Here is a 17064-nt window from a genome sequence, read left to right as displayed (position 1 = left end):
GTACGTGTCACCTGTCAGAGTCGTATCTAGACGTATCAGGGGTCCCACGTCACTCCACCAGCACACGCCCCACACCATTACTGAGCCTCCACCAGCTTGAACAGTCCCCTGCTGACATACAGGGTGCATGGATTCATGAGTTGTCTCCGTACACGCACACGTCCATCCGCTCGATGCAATTTGGAACGAGACTCGTCTGACCAGGCAACATGCCTCTAGTCATCACCAGTCCAATGTCGGTGTTAAGGGCCCAAACGAAGCGTAAAGCTTTGTGTCGTGCAGTTATCAAGGGTACACGAGTGGGCCTTCGGCTCCGAAAGCCTATATCGATGATGTTTCGTTGAACGGTTCGCACGCTGACACTTGATGGTGGCCCAGCATTGAAATCTGCAGCAATCTGCGGAAGAATTGCACTTTTGTCACATAGAAAGATTCGCTTCAGTCGTCGATGGTCCCGTTCTTGCAAGATCTTTTACCAGCCGCAGCGATGTCGGAGATCTGATGTTCTAGCGAATTCCTGACATTCACGGGAAAATCTCCACTTCATCACTACCGTGGAGATGCTGTGTTCCATAGCTCGTGCGGCGACTATGAAACCACGTTGAAACTCACTTAAATGTTGATAACTTGCCATTACAGCAAGAGTCACCGATCTAACAACAGCGCCAGACACTTCTTGTCTCATAAGCGTTGCCGACCGCAGCGCCGTATTCTGCCTGTTTATATATCTCTGTATTTGAATATGCATACCTACACCAGTATCTTTGGCACTTCATTGTATTTACTATACTGCGTTTTATTTAAACTGAGAAAACTTTCACTTGCAGGAAGCAACTGATTTTGCATTTTTAATTGTTTCTAATTCCTTTCACAGTCAGTTACTGAACAACTATATTCCTTTCCTCAGTTATTTCTTTCTTTTCCATTTTTTTTTCATTCACAGTGCACATATAAACTTCAGAATGTACGACTGTAGGAGACTGAATGGAATGTGTTTGGAGCAGTAAGTGACCATGGCCTAATCGAAGGAAACAGACAGTAAGATTAGTTTTCGCTCTGTCTGATTTTGGGAAACTACTGAAATACCACCTCACTGAGGAAGAGTGGGATTGAAACCAACCAATCATGCCCACGCAAATCGAGTATCAAACAAGTGTGATGGTACCTCATTAATATTTTTCATCTCAGCTCTTCTCTCTCTCTCTCTCTCTCTCTCTCTCTCTCTCTCTCTCTCTCTCACTGTGTGTGTTCTGTCTCTCCCCTTTTTCCACGAAATGGAATTACACATGACATGAATGTGAAAGAAACTGATGGAAAAGAATTGCAATACCAAAAATGTAGAGCAATGAAATTTCGGGAATACATTCATCTAGGTAACATGTTTAAGTTATGAACACTACAAATTCACAGGTTAACGTAAGCGCGAGATACGCGACTGTAAATGTGAAATGTGGTTCATTAATAACCGGGGTAACCGTCAGAACGCTGAATGCAAGCATACCCCCAACGTGCACGCATTGTGTTGCATAGGTGTTGGATGTTAGTTTGTGGGATGGAGTTCCATGCCCCTCGCACTTTGTCACTCAATACAGGTACAGTTAAGGCTGTTTGTAGACGGCGCTGGAGTTGTCGGATGATGTCCCTTATGTGCTCGATTGGAGACAGATCTGTTGATTGGGCAGGCCAACGTAACAAGTCGACACTCCGCAGAGCATGTTGGGTTACAACAGTGGCGTGTAGGCGAGCTTTGTCCTGTTTTAAAACACCCCCTGGAGTGCTGTTCATGAATGACAGCACAACAGATCGAATCACCAGACTGATGTACAAATTTGCAGTCACGGTGTGCGGGATAACCACAAGAGTGCTCCTGCTGTCATACGAAATGGCACCCAGGACCATAACTCCAGGTGTAGGTCCATGTGTCTAGCACACCGATAGGCTTATTGTTGGGCCTCAACTAGCGTCCTCCTAACCAACAAGCGGCCATCATCACTGGCACCGAGACAGAACCACTTTTCATCAGGAAACACAGTAGAACTGCACTCTGCTCTCCAATGAGCTCTCGCTTGACACCACTGAAGTACCAAATGGTGGTGCGTTGGTGGCAGTGGAACACACGCTAAAAGGTGTCTGGCTCAGAGTTGTCCTTGAAGAAACCCATTTGTAACGTTTCGTTGTGTCACTGTGGTGCCAATTGGTGCCCGGTTTGCTGCTGCAGAAGCAGTATGATGCACCAGAGCCACGCGCCTAACACGATGCTCTTCCCTCTCGGCAGTGCCACGTGGCCGTCCGGAGCCCGGTCTTCTCGTACCCAGCACAGCCAGCAGTCTTGTACAGTTGGTATTAGTGCCCAGTCTGTCTGCAACATCGTAGAAGGAACATGTAGCTTCTCGTAGCCCTATTAAACCACCACGTTCGGACTCCGTGAGTTGTTGCTAATGGCGTCTTTGTCACCTAAAAGGCATTCTTGACTGAAATCATTTCACCACGTCCTGTCTCGACGGTGAATAACGCTCACGACCGTTACAGCCTGTATTTATAGCAAACTTGATTTGTATCCTCACAGTGGCGCTACTAGCGGCAGTCTTGTGCGACTGGCGCGAAATCTGAAGAGGCGTCGTCTGGGAGATGTAGAAAAATGCCTACCAAATTTCGTTTGTGTAGCAGAGCTCTTTCGTGGTATTGCGATTCTTTCCCGTGAGTGTACAAAAAAGTGTGTGTGAAATCATATGGGACTTAACTGCTATGGTCATCAGTCCATAAGCTTACACACTACTTAATCTAAATTATCTTAAGGACAAACACACAAACCCATGCCCGATGGATGACTCTAACCTCCGCGGGGACCAGCCGCACAGTCTATGACTGCAGCACCTCAGACCGCTCGGCTAATCCCGCGCGGCGTGAGTGTGCATTCGAAAGGACTTGCAAATTACTTGCACGAGGTACTGTATTATTTTTAATTGTTTATTTTTGCTTTGCTCCACAACGAAGAGCAGACATTGTTACCTAGAACGCACAGAAAAACATAACGTCGACACTATCACTTCACATTTATGATAAACATCAATGAAATTCATCATGGTTAATAACAATAAATAGAAAAATATGTTGCAACAATACACTGCTTCAATTTTCTTGTCTTGATCAATCAGGATCAGATATTGTGAAAAATTATGTGTTGAAAAAAATTTGTTCATCAATTGACCTTTAACAATTAGACGATAAATATTTTTAAAAATGTTACTAGAAAGAGTCACTGCAGAGAACTATCCACAAGTAAGGCATCAACTCTGTTTCCGTCCGTGTTAAGAAAACGTGAAAATCTCTCTTAAGTACGAACACCAAGGTTGGGTAAAATTTGTGCGAACACTGAATCACCAGATATTGTCTGAGTCATAAAGAGCTAAGTCGTACTTTAAAGATGTCTCAGTGCCGTGAGATCACAAGATACCAGCCAATACAGGGAGAGTTTAAACACAGTTACTTTTGTATATCCTGTGAGCAGCTGTCTTCACACTTTAAATACACTGTAAACGAGTCAGCACACCAAGTGACGCATACTTTTTTTCTGCGGTTATCGAGGACCCACAGTAAATTATCAGCTAAGTGAGAGCATTAAACACTGTCACAAGTAGCCTTCCGAGGTGTTCGAAGTTCACGAAAAACGAGTCAGTCACACGAGATGTCTGTGGGGATGAACGTTGATCATCGACATGTCACCACACCAAGTGCTATAGATAACGTCAGAAATTGCCATATGACGAGTTCAGCAACCAATCAGTACAGTGCTTGCTTTGGACACTGTCAGCAATCTTTAGGGGAACAGAACTAAGGTGGAGCATACCAGAGCCAGTTGCTCGTCAGGTCGACGTCACGATTCATAGTCCACATCGATGATCTGGAGACAGCTTGCACCATCAATTGATCAGAACGAGCGCTGTATGTACTATTAGAAATAACCATCTCGTGGGTTCAGCAACAAATGAGCATACTGCATGATCTGGACATTGTTGGCTGTATTCCATTGGCGGAGCTGCAGTGCACCGATGGTCAGGAGGAGGACCAGCTGATGCAGATCTCAACGCCAGAATTCAGTCCCAAGTCGACGACCCGAGTTAGCCGAGCAGCCAGCAGAGCAACATAAACACTATAGACGCACTCAGAAACTGACATCTCAGGAGTTCAGCAGTGAGTGACTACATGCTCTAGCGACTGCCAACAATCTTCTGGTGCGCAAGTCTGGAGTTCACTGATCGCCAGAAGAAGACCTCTCAGCTCCAGAGGCCTACATCAGCTACAACGTTCCACATCGACCATCCTTATATTGGTCAGCAGTCAGCATAGCACCACTGATGGTTAACCCCAAGTGCTGTAGACACACTTAGATATTTCAATTTGAGAAGTTCAGCAACGAGTCAACACAGCACGTGGCAGTTGTATCGACTGTCAGCTGGGGGGTCAGGACTTGGGCACACCGATCACCGGAGGAAGACCCGTATGCTGCAGAGGCCGACGTCACCACTCACGTCCGTGGTCAGTAATGCCGAGGCGGTCGAGCAACCAGCAGAGGCCGGCCGGCGGCCTGGAGACGGTGTCCCAGATGGCGCGGATCTCGTGGGCGGTGAGGCTGCCCGTGGAGAGCGAGGCGCGCGCCAGACACGGCCTGGTCAGCCAGAGCGGTGACGGAACGGCGTCGAGGCCGGGCACGTCGTGGCGCGTCAGCCCTGCGGTGTCAGCGGCCACGCCCGTGGTCAGGACGTCTTCCAGCGGCAGCAGGGGCGTCTTTAGGGCGGCGCGCAGCAGCGGCCGCAGCGCCGAGCCCGCCACGGCGTAGCTGGGCCCCGACAGGTACTCGGGCAGCGCGTCCTCCGGGTACAACCAGCGCGGCACGTACCACTTGTGGTACGGTGAGCGGAAGGGCGGAGGCCGGCGCAGCAGCCGCCCCACCAGCGGCCACCCCCGCTCCGCCGCCCCCGCCAGCACGCGGGACAGCGCGCGCACGTTGAGCACCACGTCGTCGTCCACCTGCAACAGTTCAGAGATGCACTTGCTGGCGCTTGCTTCCACCGACGCTGAAGAATGGCAGGACAAGGTTTAACACACCGACAACGAATCTTACTGGCAGAGATATCAGGCCTACGTTGTGTTTTTATTGGCTTCACTACCTGATTAGCCACAATTGCCTGGGTAAGTATTTTTATTTTACTAAGATGGTATCTGTTCTTTCAGACATGTCCGAAAGAACAGATACCATCTTAGTAAAATATATAGTTAAGGCTCACCGGCCACTTGACCATCTTCTTCTTCTGTGCGAATGCACAAACACTGCCCGAACTCTTACCGAAATCGGCAACGCGCCTCGAGTAATGAGTATAATGAGCGGGGGCACTACGAATGTAGTGCGAGACAATACGTTGAGAATGTGGGTTTCGCGGGAGGCGTGCCAGAGATAAATCCCTGCAGTCGCGCTATCCACTGTGTCCTCGGTGGCTCAGATGGATAGAGCGTCTGCCATGTAAGCAGGATATCCCGGGTTCGAGTCCCGGTCGGGGCACACATTTTCATCTGTCCCCGTTGACGTATGTCAACGCCTGTAAGCAGCTAAGGGTTTTCATTTCATTGTAAGTAGTTTTATGTCGCCAGATTCCCACCCCTACCCAACGAGTAGGTGGTGTAATAAGAGGGTCACTCCAAAAGAAATGCACACTATTTTGTAAAAATACAGTTTTCATTCTGCATGTGTGAAAGTTTTACAGTGTGTAGATACATCCTTCCCGCTTGTTTTCAAACTTAGTTCAACCTGTTCCCGTGAGTGGTGCCATCACAGCATGTCTTCAAGATGGCTGCTACACTTGACGTTCGTCAGAAGCAACGTGCTGTCAAATAATTCCTGTGCTGTGAAAACGAGACAGTGGGAAACATCCACAAGAGATTGAAAAAGGTGTATGGAGATGCTGCTGTCGATCGCAGTACAGTTAGTCGGTGGGCAAGCAGGTTACGTGATGAAAGCGGGCACGGCGATACTGAGGATTGTCCTCGCAGCGGCAGGCCTCGTACTGCCCACACTCCAGACAATGTGCAGAGAGTTAACGAATTGGTGACTGCTGACACGCATTACGACTTGTCACGCTACGTCGGGATAGGGGAAGGAAGTATTTGCAGAATACTGAAAGTGATGGCGTTAAGAAAGGTTTGTGCCAGGTAGGTTCCCAGGATGTTGACAGTGGCTCACAAAGAAACAAGAAAAACGGTATGCAGCGAACTTTTGGAACAGTACGAGAATAGTGGAGATGAATTTCTTAGAAAAATTGTGACAGGTGATGAAACATGGCTCCATTTTTCACCAGAGACGAAGAGAAAATCAATGGAGTGGCATCATGCAAATTCACCCAAGGAAAAAACAAAAATTCGAAAGACGCCTTCTGCTGGAAAAGTTATGGCTACCATGTTTTTCGATTCTGAAGGGCTCTTGCTTGTGGACACCATGCCAAATGGAACCACCATAAATAGTGATGCATATGTGACGACACTGAAAAAACTTCAAGCTCGACTGAGTCGTGTTCGACCACATCGGCAAAAGCAGGACTTTTTGCTGTTGCACGACAATGCATGGCCGCATGTCAGTCAAAAAAAAACCATGGAAGCGATCACAAAACTCGGATGGACAACACTGAAACACCCGCCTTACAGTCCTGACCTGGCACCATGTGACCCATCTCTTTGGGAAACTGAAAGACTCTCGTCGTGGAACAAGGTTTGAAGATGATGAGTCCCTTGTGCACGCTGCCAAACAGTGGCTCCAACAGGCTGGTCCAGAATTTTACGGTGCGGGTATACAGGCGCTGGTTCTAAGATGGCGTAAAGCAGTTGAGAGGGATGGAAATTATGTGGAGAAATGAAAATATTGTTCCTAAAGGATGTATCTACACACTGTAAAACTTTCAAACATGTAGAATAAAAGATGTATTTAAAAAAATAGTGTCCATTTCTTTTGGAGTGGCCCTCGTATCATCGAAACTGTCACCAGTCAGACAATGACCCATTAGCTATTTGCTCACACGGGTGGTGGGCCAGATCAGTCCTCAGGATGCTACCATAGAGTAAGTGATATGTGTACCAAGTTTGGAAGAAATTCCCGAATGAATTTTCCCTCTGGAGCATGGTCACAAAGACACACCTCCCGCATATAATTACCAACATAAACTCCTAAACTTAAATAACATTAACAACAGTTCCTGAGAGGATTTACTTGATATATGAACCATCCAAATAATGTCTGTGCACTGTCATTCTCACAGCAAAGGATAATACGCTCGTAGGTTCCATGCAACGCTTTTCGGAGCCTTGCTGCGGTATTTTGTGTGAAAGCTTAACACCCAGTGTCTTTCGCGTTGTTAGTGGTATTGTAGCGGTTTTGTAGAGCGATACCACTTATGAGCCTCCCCCCCCCTCCCCCTCCCCCTCCCCAACTGAATATCAAAGATGGTGAAGTCTAGACTTCGTAGTAGCCTGGACACTACATGTGAGATATTCGCTGTGGAGGTTCCCAGCAGTTTTGATCTGCCATGGAGTTTCCAGATTAACACACATTCATCTGCAGAGCGGAAATTCATTCTGGAAACAATCCTCGAGACTCTGGTTTACCATTATCTCCGCAGTATCCTTTCTTCCAGCAGCGCTAGCCCACAAGGCATACTGGAGAACTTCTGTCAAGATTGTAAAGTAGGAGATGAGGCACTGGCGGAAGTAGAGCCGTGAAGGCGAGTTGTGAGTCGCACTTTGATAGCTTAATCTGTACAACACTTTCCCACAAAAGGCCAAGTTTCCAGGTTCTAGAGTCTCTGTGGCACAAGGTTGGTTCAAATTATTTGATATATATTCTTTGCGTGTCATCTCTGCCTATCCCACACCACTCCACCCCCACACTCATCCTTATGGGTCACTTGCCATTGGGCTACTGGAGCTGTCATCAATTAGTCTAGCAATATCAAAATGACCGATTCACATCGTTTCCGAAAATTTTAACATACGAGAATAACGTCTATTCGAGCTCCACTCCCAGCTGTGCTAGGGATGGCTTGACCCTGACGCCAGTGTTTTCTCCAGAAAATAGGTCGGGTTTTGTACACGGATTGTTGATTTTGCTCAAAGTAGTTGTTCCGCAACTTCGTTGCATATTCTTTTCATCAAAATAAAGATCAATCTTCAGCTGTACAAAAAATTTTAATTCCACCTTACCCGCTTTAACAGATTAAACTGTCATTTTCAGAAGCCTCTATCAGATTTCTGATGACAGACTAACCCGTTGGAAACGGTAAAAGGGTTTTTTTTTTCAGTTGACGAATGATTTTTATTTTCGGGAAAATGAAGTTTTCTGAACTTGCTCCAGGTGCTCTAGAGTAAAGCGGACATTTCACCACCTTGCCACCCACATCCCTACAGTTAAAGGCGCTAACGTTGTCTTACCCCAAATTTTTCGTGTGCAGTGAACCACATATACAGCAAATATGGATGAAATTTCTCCACAATTCCCTAAGCCACACTAAAATGTCACGTTTGCTACCCCACTCCCGCAAGGTCACGACTGTCTTAATTCTGTAGCGTATTTTCGGGCAGTAAGTCACATTCTTATCAAATTTGTCGGAAATAGCTGCAAGTGTTCCAGAGTTATAATTACATGTCATCACTTTCCCATTCCAACCCCCACAAATATCTGCGACAGGCATGAGTAAACCCACGTTGCCTCCTCACTCTACATCTACATCCATACTCCGCAAGCCATCTGACGGTGTGTGATGGAGGGTACTTCGAGTACCTCTATCGGTTCTCCCTTCTGTTCCAGTCTCGTACTGTTCGTGGAAAGAAAGATTGTCGGTATGCCTCTGTGTGGGCTGTAATCTCTCTGATTTTATCCTCATGGTCTCTTCGCGAGATATACGTAGGAGGGAGCAATATACTGCTTGACTCCTCGGTGAAGGTATGTTCTCGAAACTTAAACAAAACCCTGTACCGAGCTACTGAGCGTCTCTCATGGAGAGTCTTCCACTGGAGTTTATCATCTCCGTGACGCTTTCGCGATTACTAAAAGATCCTGTAATGAAGCGCGCTGTTCTCCGTTGGATCTTCTCTATCAACCGTATCTGGTACGGATCCCACACTGGTGAGCAATATTCAAGCAGTGGGCGAACAAGTGTACTGTAACCTACTTCCTTTGTTTTCGGATTGCATTTCCTTAGGATTCTTCCAATGAAGCTCAGTCTGGCATCTGATTTACCGACGATCAACTTGATATGATCATTCCATTTTAAATCACTCCTAATACCTACTCCCAGATAATTCACGGAATTAATTGCTTCCAGTTGCTGACCTGCTATATTGTAGCTAAATGATAAAGGATCTTTCTTTCTATGTATTCGAAGCACATTACACTTATCTACATTAAGATTCAATTGCCATTCCCTGCACCATGCGTCAATTCGTTGTAGATCCTCCTGCATTTCAGTACAATTTTCCATTGTTACAACTCTCGATATACCACAGCATCATCCGCAAAAAGCCTCAGTGAACTTCCGATGTTATCCACAAGGTCATTTTTGTATATTGTGAATAGCAACGGTCCTACGACACTCCCCTGCGGCACACCTGAAATCACTCTCACTTCGGAAGACTTCTCTCCATTGAGAATGACATGCTGCGTTCTGTTATCTAGGAACTCTTCAATCCAATCACACAATTGGTCTGATAGTGGATATGCTCTTACTTTGTTCATTAAACGACTGTGGAGAACTGTATCGAACGCCTCGCGGAAGTCAAGAACTAAGTTATAATAGGTGCAGCACTTTTTTTACGGGTAAATGGGCATCTTTAAGGTTTCATCCAAAGTCACTAATCACGATAGTCCAGAAGTAGTCCGGAAATTCAATAAACGAACAAACAGAACAAGAAATTTAGTACCAACAGTAGTTTTTGTTAATGGCACAACGGTCACTGACCGCAAATATTTGCTTATTCACTTATCAATTTAGAGTGTTTTAGTTATTTTCATATTATCTATATACAGAAGTGTGCATATGTTATAAAAATGTACCTAATGAGAGGCTATCAACTTGAATAAGCGGTGTCATAATACACACACAGATTACAAAGTTAGGAAAACCTAACTGTGCTCATGAAGTCAACAGACAAAGCTATTGAAATATGTATCCATAAATGGCATTGTCACAAGAATTAAAATAATGATAAAATAGTAATCAGACACGTCCCGTAATGTCAGGTCGTCGCTTGGATTCTGCGCCTACAACAGCAGTGCAAACAGCTGACTGTCGTGGCCGCTAGATGTTGAAAGCAGCATATAAAATCGCTATTTTGTTTATTGGACAAATTATAGACCACTTGTAGGCATTACCTTTTATAATATTTACGGTAGTTCATGAACATACTTTCGTTTGGCCTAGGAGCGTTTACTAATTTTATTACTAGTTTTATCCTTCAGTTCCCCATTTTCATTCTCTCTTGACTCCATGCCGCCAGCGGTTAGTCGTATCTGGTTCTGGCATGCTCGCTAAGCCAGAGACTTTTTTATCGTTTGACAAGGTGCTGAATAACTTAACTGTATTGCGAACAGCACATACATTTATTTGCAGCTACATTCCAGAATTTAAACTGGTATCTCCATTTGACTCCTGTTATAACTCTAGCTCCATTTTAATTGCAATTTATGTGTATGTTTAGTTGTATGCGGACATAGTCAACGATTACATTTTTAGCTTCGCGCCGTTTCGAACTGTGTTTTGCCAACGGCATCTAGCGGCCATGCCCCGTCACCTGATTGCACCGGTGTTGTAAGCACGGTATACAAGCAACGACAGGAGTTAACGCGACATGTAAGGTTACTATCTTATCATGATTTCATGTGACAATACCAACTGTCTCTGTTGATACATTGTGGACGTGGGCCAGCGGCTCGTCAAATATTTAACAAGCAAATATTTAACAAACAGCAGTACAAGTTAAAAAGTTATTTTATTTTTGCTACGAGTTTTGGCAATTCAATATGCTATCTTCACGCCCCGTATGCACCTCTAAAAATTATCGATATTGGCATACTGGGGCTGTTTTTTGATGTCGAGAATTCTCAAGTGCTTCCTTCTAAGACTTGAAGACAACTCAAAATACCAATTATAGATACATATTTTAATCTCTTTCTTTGCTAACTTTATGAAGACAAGTATTTTTTGCTAACTTTACGGTCTTCGTATATTATGATACTGCTTATTACAGTTGATAGGCTACAATTAGGTAAATTTGTATAACATATGCATACTTTTGTATGCAGATCAATCTGAAGATGATCAAAGCTATCGAACTGTTAATTGAAGAAACAAATATTTGCTATCACTGACTGATGTGACATTTATAAAAATTTCAAAACACTGGATCGCTGTCACCTTCACAGTGACCTGTAACTCCTCAACAACGGTAATATTAATAGCTGATAAGTGGTTGGACGTTTATAGTAGGTTTGTAATAGCAGAAAGTAGTAGCATTAGTTAGTTTTGAATACATCGTGGGAGCAGACAGTGATCAATATTATTGCTAATAGTTACTATTAAAATGAGTCTTGATCGCAAATTTATTTACTCTGGTAACCGGTTTCGACGACGCCTGTGGTCTTATTCAGACCAAAATGCTGTATGAGCAGGAGCCACCTCCTGGTGGTAAATCACTGCTCGAAGATGATTTACCACCAGAAGGAGACTCCTGCTCATACTACATTTTGGTCTGAAGATGACCTCAGGCGTGGTCGAAACCGGTTACCAGAATAAATAAATTTGTGATAAAGACTGATTTTAATAGTAACTATTATTTGTATTAGTATTTTAGTATTTTGTGCCGGCCGTTGTGGCCGATCGGTTCTTGGCGCGTCAGTCTGGAACCGCGCGACCGCTACGGTCGCAGGTTCGAATCCTACCTCGGGCATGGATGTGTGTGATGTCCTTAGGTTAGTTATGTTTAAGTAGTTGTAAATTCTAGGGGACTGGTGACCTCAGATGTTAAGTCCCATAGTGCTCAGAGCCAATTGAACCATTAGTATTTTGTACGATTAGAATTTTTAAGTATTTATTTATTTCTTAATGTTTATCAGTGCCAGGAATAAATAACGTACATGGGCTGGACAAAACGTTGTGGCAACACTGTTACATTGCATATCAGACATTACGGACAGACCTTCACCGTATTACATACCCTCAATGTGAAACGTCCCCTTAGAAAAATTATACGAGACTGTGATTAAACTGACACGCAATATTTTTTTAGCGCAACGCAATCTGACTTTCAAAAATCCCTACAAAAGAATGGCCCTGACTAACATTAAACTATACCTTTCACAAATCACTTACCTCACAAAAATCTTCGCTACTCAAGATACTGCAGTACAGCGAGCGCCACTACTGCCAGCTAAATAAAAGATTCAAACTACTGAAGGCACTAACTACTGATAGGCATAGTTAGCAAATGAAAGATTTTAATAGAGAACAAACACTGTATTTACCTTAATAGTCATATTATATATAGCAGTTCATGACAGTCTTACAAATTTCAAAACTCCGCCATCTCTCTCCCCACATCCATCACTGCTGGCGGCTCACCTCCAACAACGCAACGCTACGCGCTGTTCAGAGCCAGCTGCCTAACACTACAATGGCGAGTATTACAACAATGCAAAGCAGCCACAGACTGCACACAGCACAGCCAGTGATTTTCATACAGAGGTGACGTTACCAATAAAAAAAAACCTAAACAGCCTACTTACATAGCCCCCATGCTCCCCACAAAAAATTTTACAAATTGGTTTGGGCAGTGGCCAATACAGATTTGAAAAATTTTTTCATAATTACAATAACAAAGAAATCAAATGCACACACTTATTGGTACAATGTTGGTCAAAAGCTAAACTTTCTCACAGTCCATAAAGACTTTCCTAATCGATCATAATAGTAATTACAGTTTTTTTTCACAAAGTCATTAGTAAAAGAAATTGCACACAGAAGTAGTGGATTTCCATGCAGTCTTGAAGAAGTAGTGTTGTCCTTCCGACGGAAAGACAGTGCTGACTCTTGACATGCTGACAGGTAATGGGCCACAACAGAGCAAACCCACAGCGGAGTCAGTCGAAGTTTTGAAGAGTATTGGTGGGTAGGTCATCACAGAGCAGACCCACAGTAGTCCTGGTAGAGATTACGGTACTGGTGGGCCACCAGAGGTGCAGACCCACTGCAGTCCTTGTAGAAATAATGGTATTGAAGGATCATCAAAGATGTAGACCCACTGTAGTCCTTGTAGAGATAATGGTACTGGTGGGTCATCAAAGATGCAGACCCAATGTAGTCCTTGTAGAGATGGCCAGCAGCCATCTGTTGTGACTGTGCAGGTGCACAATCATCATCGAAGAGTCTTGCGGCTAATATAGCAAGTCCATAACCACCACTTGTGCACTCACAAAGTTTTTGGAATTGTCCTTAGAACCAGCAATGCTGTTATCCAGTCCCTTGCTGAATTATTAACACACGTGCAAACACTAACAGTCCCTACTTCTCACATATTGTCCATATACTATGACCAACAGAAATGTGTGCAGTGAAATGTAACTTACAAGTTAATAATATGATGAACTGGTGTCAATTACAATTTTATAACATAAGAATACAATTACAAAGGTACAAAATACATAATTAAAGAACATAACAATACAGATAACATTTGTAGTACAGGCTTGAGAACAGAATAGAAATAAAGATATACATCAATGTTCAGGAATTATGACATGAGTACATACATAAAAGATCAGAATAACTTTCGAAACATCAACTTCACACATGAGCATTAAAACAAAACAGAATAAATAATGTCTAAACACCTTTATGAAGAAAATAACATAGTATTTGAAAAAATTCTACAACATAAATCTTATTAGCTAAACACATAAAGACAGGAAAAACACAAATACACAAGGGAACACAAACACATAGTGGGATAACACATAAGGAAAGGACAGGGTTTGTTTTCAGTGTAACATTTGGTACTGCAGTCCAACCCCAAAACTTCATTCCATAGATCTTTCGTCGTATTTCAGCCTTTGCTTCCACCAAAAAAATCCTATCCAAGCATGCTTTCTGTATTTATTTCACATATTTCTTACCTCATTATTTATTTCCAAGAAAATCCTACCTATACCTGCTTTCTGTATTTTTTTCGTATAACTTCTCAATGCATTTCTTCCAATGAATCGCAACTCATTCTCTTATATAGTCTACCCCCTCTTAAGCTAACTTAAATCTACTGAGCTCAGATGCTAAACTAAGGGACGAGGCAATGCAGCAGCACGAAACAATTATCGCAAACAGCAATGAAAAAAATGCAGATTTGCGAAGCAAGCAGCATTATAGAAATTAGCAAAGCAATTGCAATATTACAACTAATATAAGGCACTGTGCAGCAAACAAGAAAAATAAATCAGTAGTAAAACTAGCTTAACAGAGTAATACAAAGTGAAATTTAGTAGCACTATGCATGGCAAAGATCAAGCAGAAAAAATATTACACTAAAGACAACAATGCAGACAAGGGAAATGTCTATTCACATCTTAATGTCTATGTAATTAAAGTGGTGCACCACAAAAACTAATTCTACAAAAAATTACCAAGTACTTGAAAAGAAAATTATATATGCAGTTACTGTTATTAGTCCCTTCTTATTGTTCTTTCCATTCCAAGAGCTTTTTTTAAGAATGTGGATTACCAAATTATTATTTAATAGATCTGTTGACAGAAAGTGTTCACATTAGCAAATGCATTTTATTTTATAAAAGCAATGCTGCAACACAGCTGGAAACTAGATATCAAATGAAATAAGCAACTATGAAAAGCAAAGCATAAAAATATCATTCAATAGTCATGTGACATTTCATAAGTTAGTAGAAATTATCTCAACTCTCGTAGAAAGACACTTGTCCTAATCAGGTGTGCAGTTGTACGAATATTTCCCATCAATTCGTAAGCATTTCAGTAAGTAGCACAAAATACGAGTAATCATATGTTTCCAAGTAATGAGCGTGTCGTATTTGCGATGCTTTCTACAAAGGAATGTCAATAGCGAGGTTAATGGCCTCTTTTTTTTCACCTAATGGCTGTTTCTCCAGGTGGCTGGCACAGGTGGCCGCTCAAGACACATTACGTCAAGGTCACTTACCTTTCTTACCGAAATATTTACGACAACAGTTTCCGCTACAGTGGCAGTCTCGTATAAAAATATTTCACAGGTCAAGAATTTGCGTTACAAATCTGTAGAAACAAAATCCTATTGATATAACAGTGTCCAAAAAGTTTTCGTCGGCATTGTAATACATTCACGCATTTACATACATTTCATAACTCTTAAAGTACGATTCTTGGTTTCCAACAACCTGTTTCACAAACCAGAGTGAGTTCCTAACCACTACTCATTATTCCTTAACTTATTCGTCGACACTTCTTCAATATTTTATGATAACAGATACGTAGCATACTCAAATAACTCATATAGCATCAGCTTATTGATCATAAACATACCGCAACAGCATAATACACATAGTCATCGTAATAATATCGTAACACCTCAGTCAACTCTCAAAATCGTCGTAGCTTCCTCCAATAATTTCAAAACCTAAAAAAAATTCTCTGCTCATGTCAAAAGTGGCATCTGCCTCAAACGTACTTTAAAACTCGTGATCCCATACCAAATATATCATTCAAAGCTCTCATAATATCACAATGGGTCCGAAAAAATATGAACAGTTCACAAAGTACAGACAAAATACAATTTCATAAGTGTGAAGTTACCCAACTGTGTAATCGCGTAAACATGTATCACTGATATAGTACAAAAAATGTTTGTCTCTCTCAGTTAAATGATCAGAAAGCTGTGTAATTTGTGTGTTAGAGAAATATGGTGCCGATGTGTAAAGTTGTATAAGCAAATACCATATTAGCTAGAGCTCCTTGTGCTTGCCAAACACATGGTACACAAAGTAAGCGTGTACCCCCCTGAGGATTAATGTAATTATACCCTCAGGTGTTACAGATTACAGCAACGGAATGAAATGTATCACGGAAAACCTTTGTATCATTGTACTTCAAATATCTTTAAAAAATAAATGTTTTAAGTACAAAATTAATCACTCAAATACGTGTCCTGTAGGGCTAAATGTGCGTCTTGTTGCAACATAATCTCTGTGAAAGTGTCGTAGTTATCGTCCTCCGAAAGCTAAGTTCTGCAGAAGTCAATGTACTTACCTCATGATACACCAAATTTCAAGTAAACCAAAATGTTGCATTAAAATCTTATTAGCAGTACCAGTATGTGTCCTAAGTATGTAAGCCTGATAGTCGTTACGTAATCGTGCAACTAACAAGCAAGAATGTACAAATACAACACTGTGTCGTCTGTTCACTATAACAATACATTCGTAATTTCTGTTTAAAAAAGTTCTCTTGGTTCTTGATTGGATATTTAACCTCAAACATTGTTGCATGGTAACAGTTTCTAAGTCTGACAATGCATACTAGAAATGTGAAGTGAAAAGTTTTATGGCAATGACAAAGTAAAAAAGCAGATTATCTTTCAATAAACGGTTTTACATGTGAAATGTGGTGTAAACCTTTACTCTTCCTAGTACGCAGAGTTTCAACTTCAACGCAATTATCATGTGGTATACGTCGGATTCTGTAAGGTCCATTGTAAACTAGAAAGAATTTGTGACTCAAGTGTTTCTTCTTATGTGACAATGAATGAGCTTTAATGAGAATTTTCTGACCAATATATAATTTCTTTGCATTTGCTTTACCGTGTAGTTTTCTCCTTTTGTCTGCTGCAGATTTTATATTTTTAAGAGCCAAGTCAATTATGTCTTTGTGTCGAAGTTTACGTGTATTCGGGAAAGGTACAAGCGCTCTGATTCTGTTCGGTGGTTTTTCATTCTTCAGTACAAGAGTAGGTGGTAAAGCAGTGGAGTCATGAGGCATT

The 17064-nt window shown here is 42.4% G+C and overlaps 1 protein-coding gene across 1 annotated transcript in view; it reads right to left on the bottom strand.

The window, feature by feature from the left end:
* Window positions 1-3010: 3010 nt before the first annotated feature.
* Window positions 3011-17064, bottom strand: part of LOC126199654 (beta-1,3-galactosyltransferase 4-like) — a 41366-nt gene continuing 27312 nt past the window's right edge. The window contains exon 4 of the mRNA XM_049936583.1: window positions 3011-5028. Coding sequence (XP_049792540.1) covers window positions 4519-5028 — 510 coding nt within the window. The 3' untranslated portion in view covers window positions 3011-4518. The remainder of the gene's footprint in view (window positions 5029-17064) is intronic.

The sequence above is a fragment of the Schistocerca nitens genome, chromosome 8, assembly GCF_023898315.1.
Source record: "Schistocerca nitens isolate TAMUIC-IGC-003100 chromosome 8, iqSchNite1.1, whole genome shotgun sequence".
Lineage (NCBI taxonomy): Eukaryota > Metazoa > Arthropoda > Insecta > Orthoptera > Acrididae > Schistocerca > Schistocerca nitens.
This window is presented reverse-complemented; position numbering and strand designations above follow the sequence as displayed.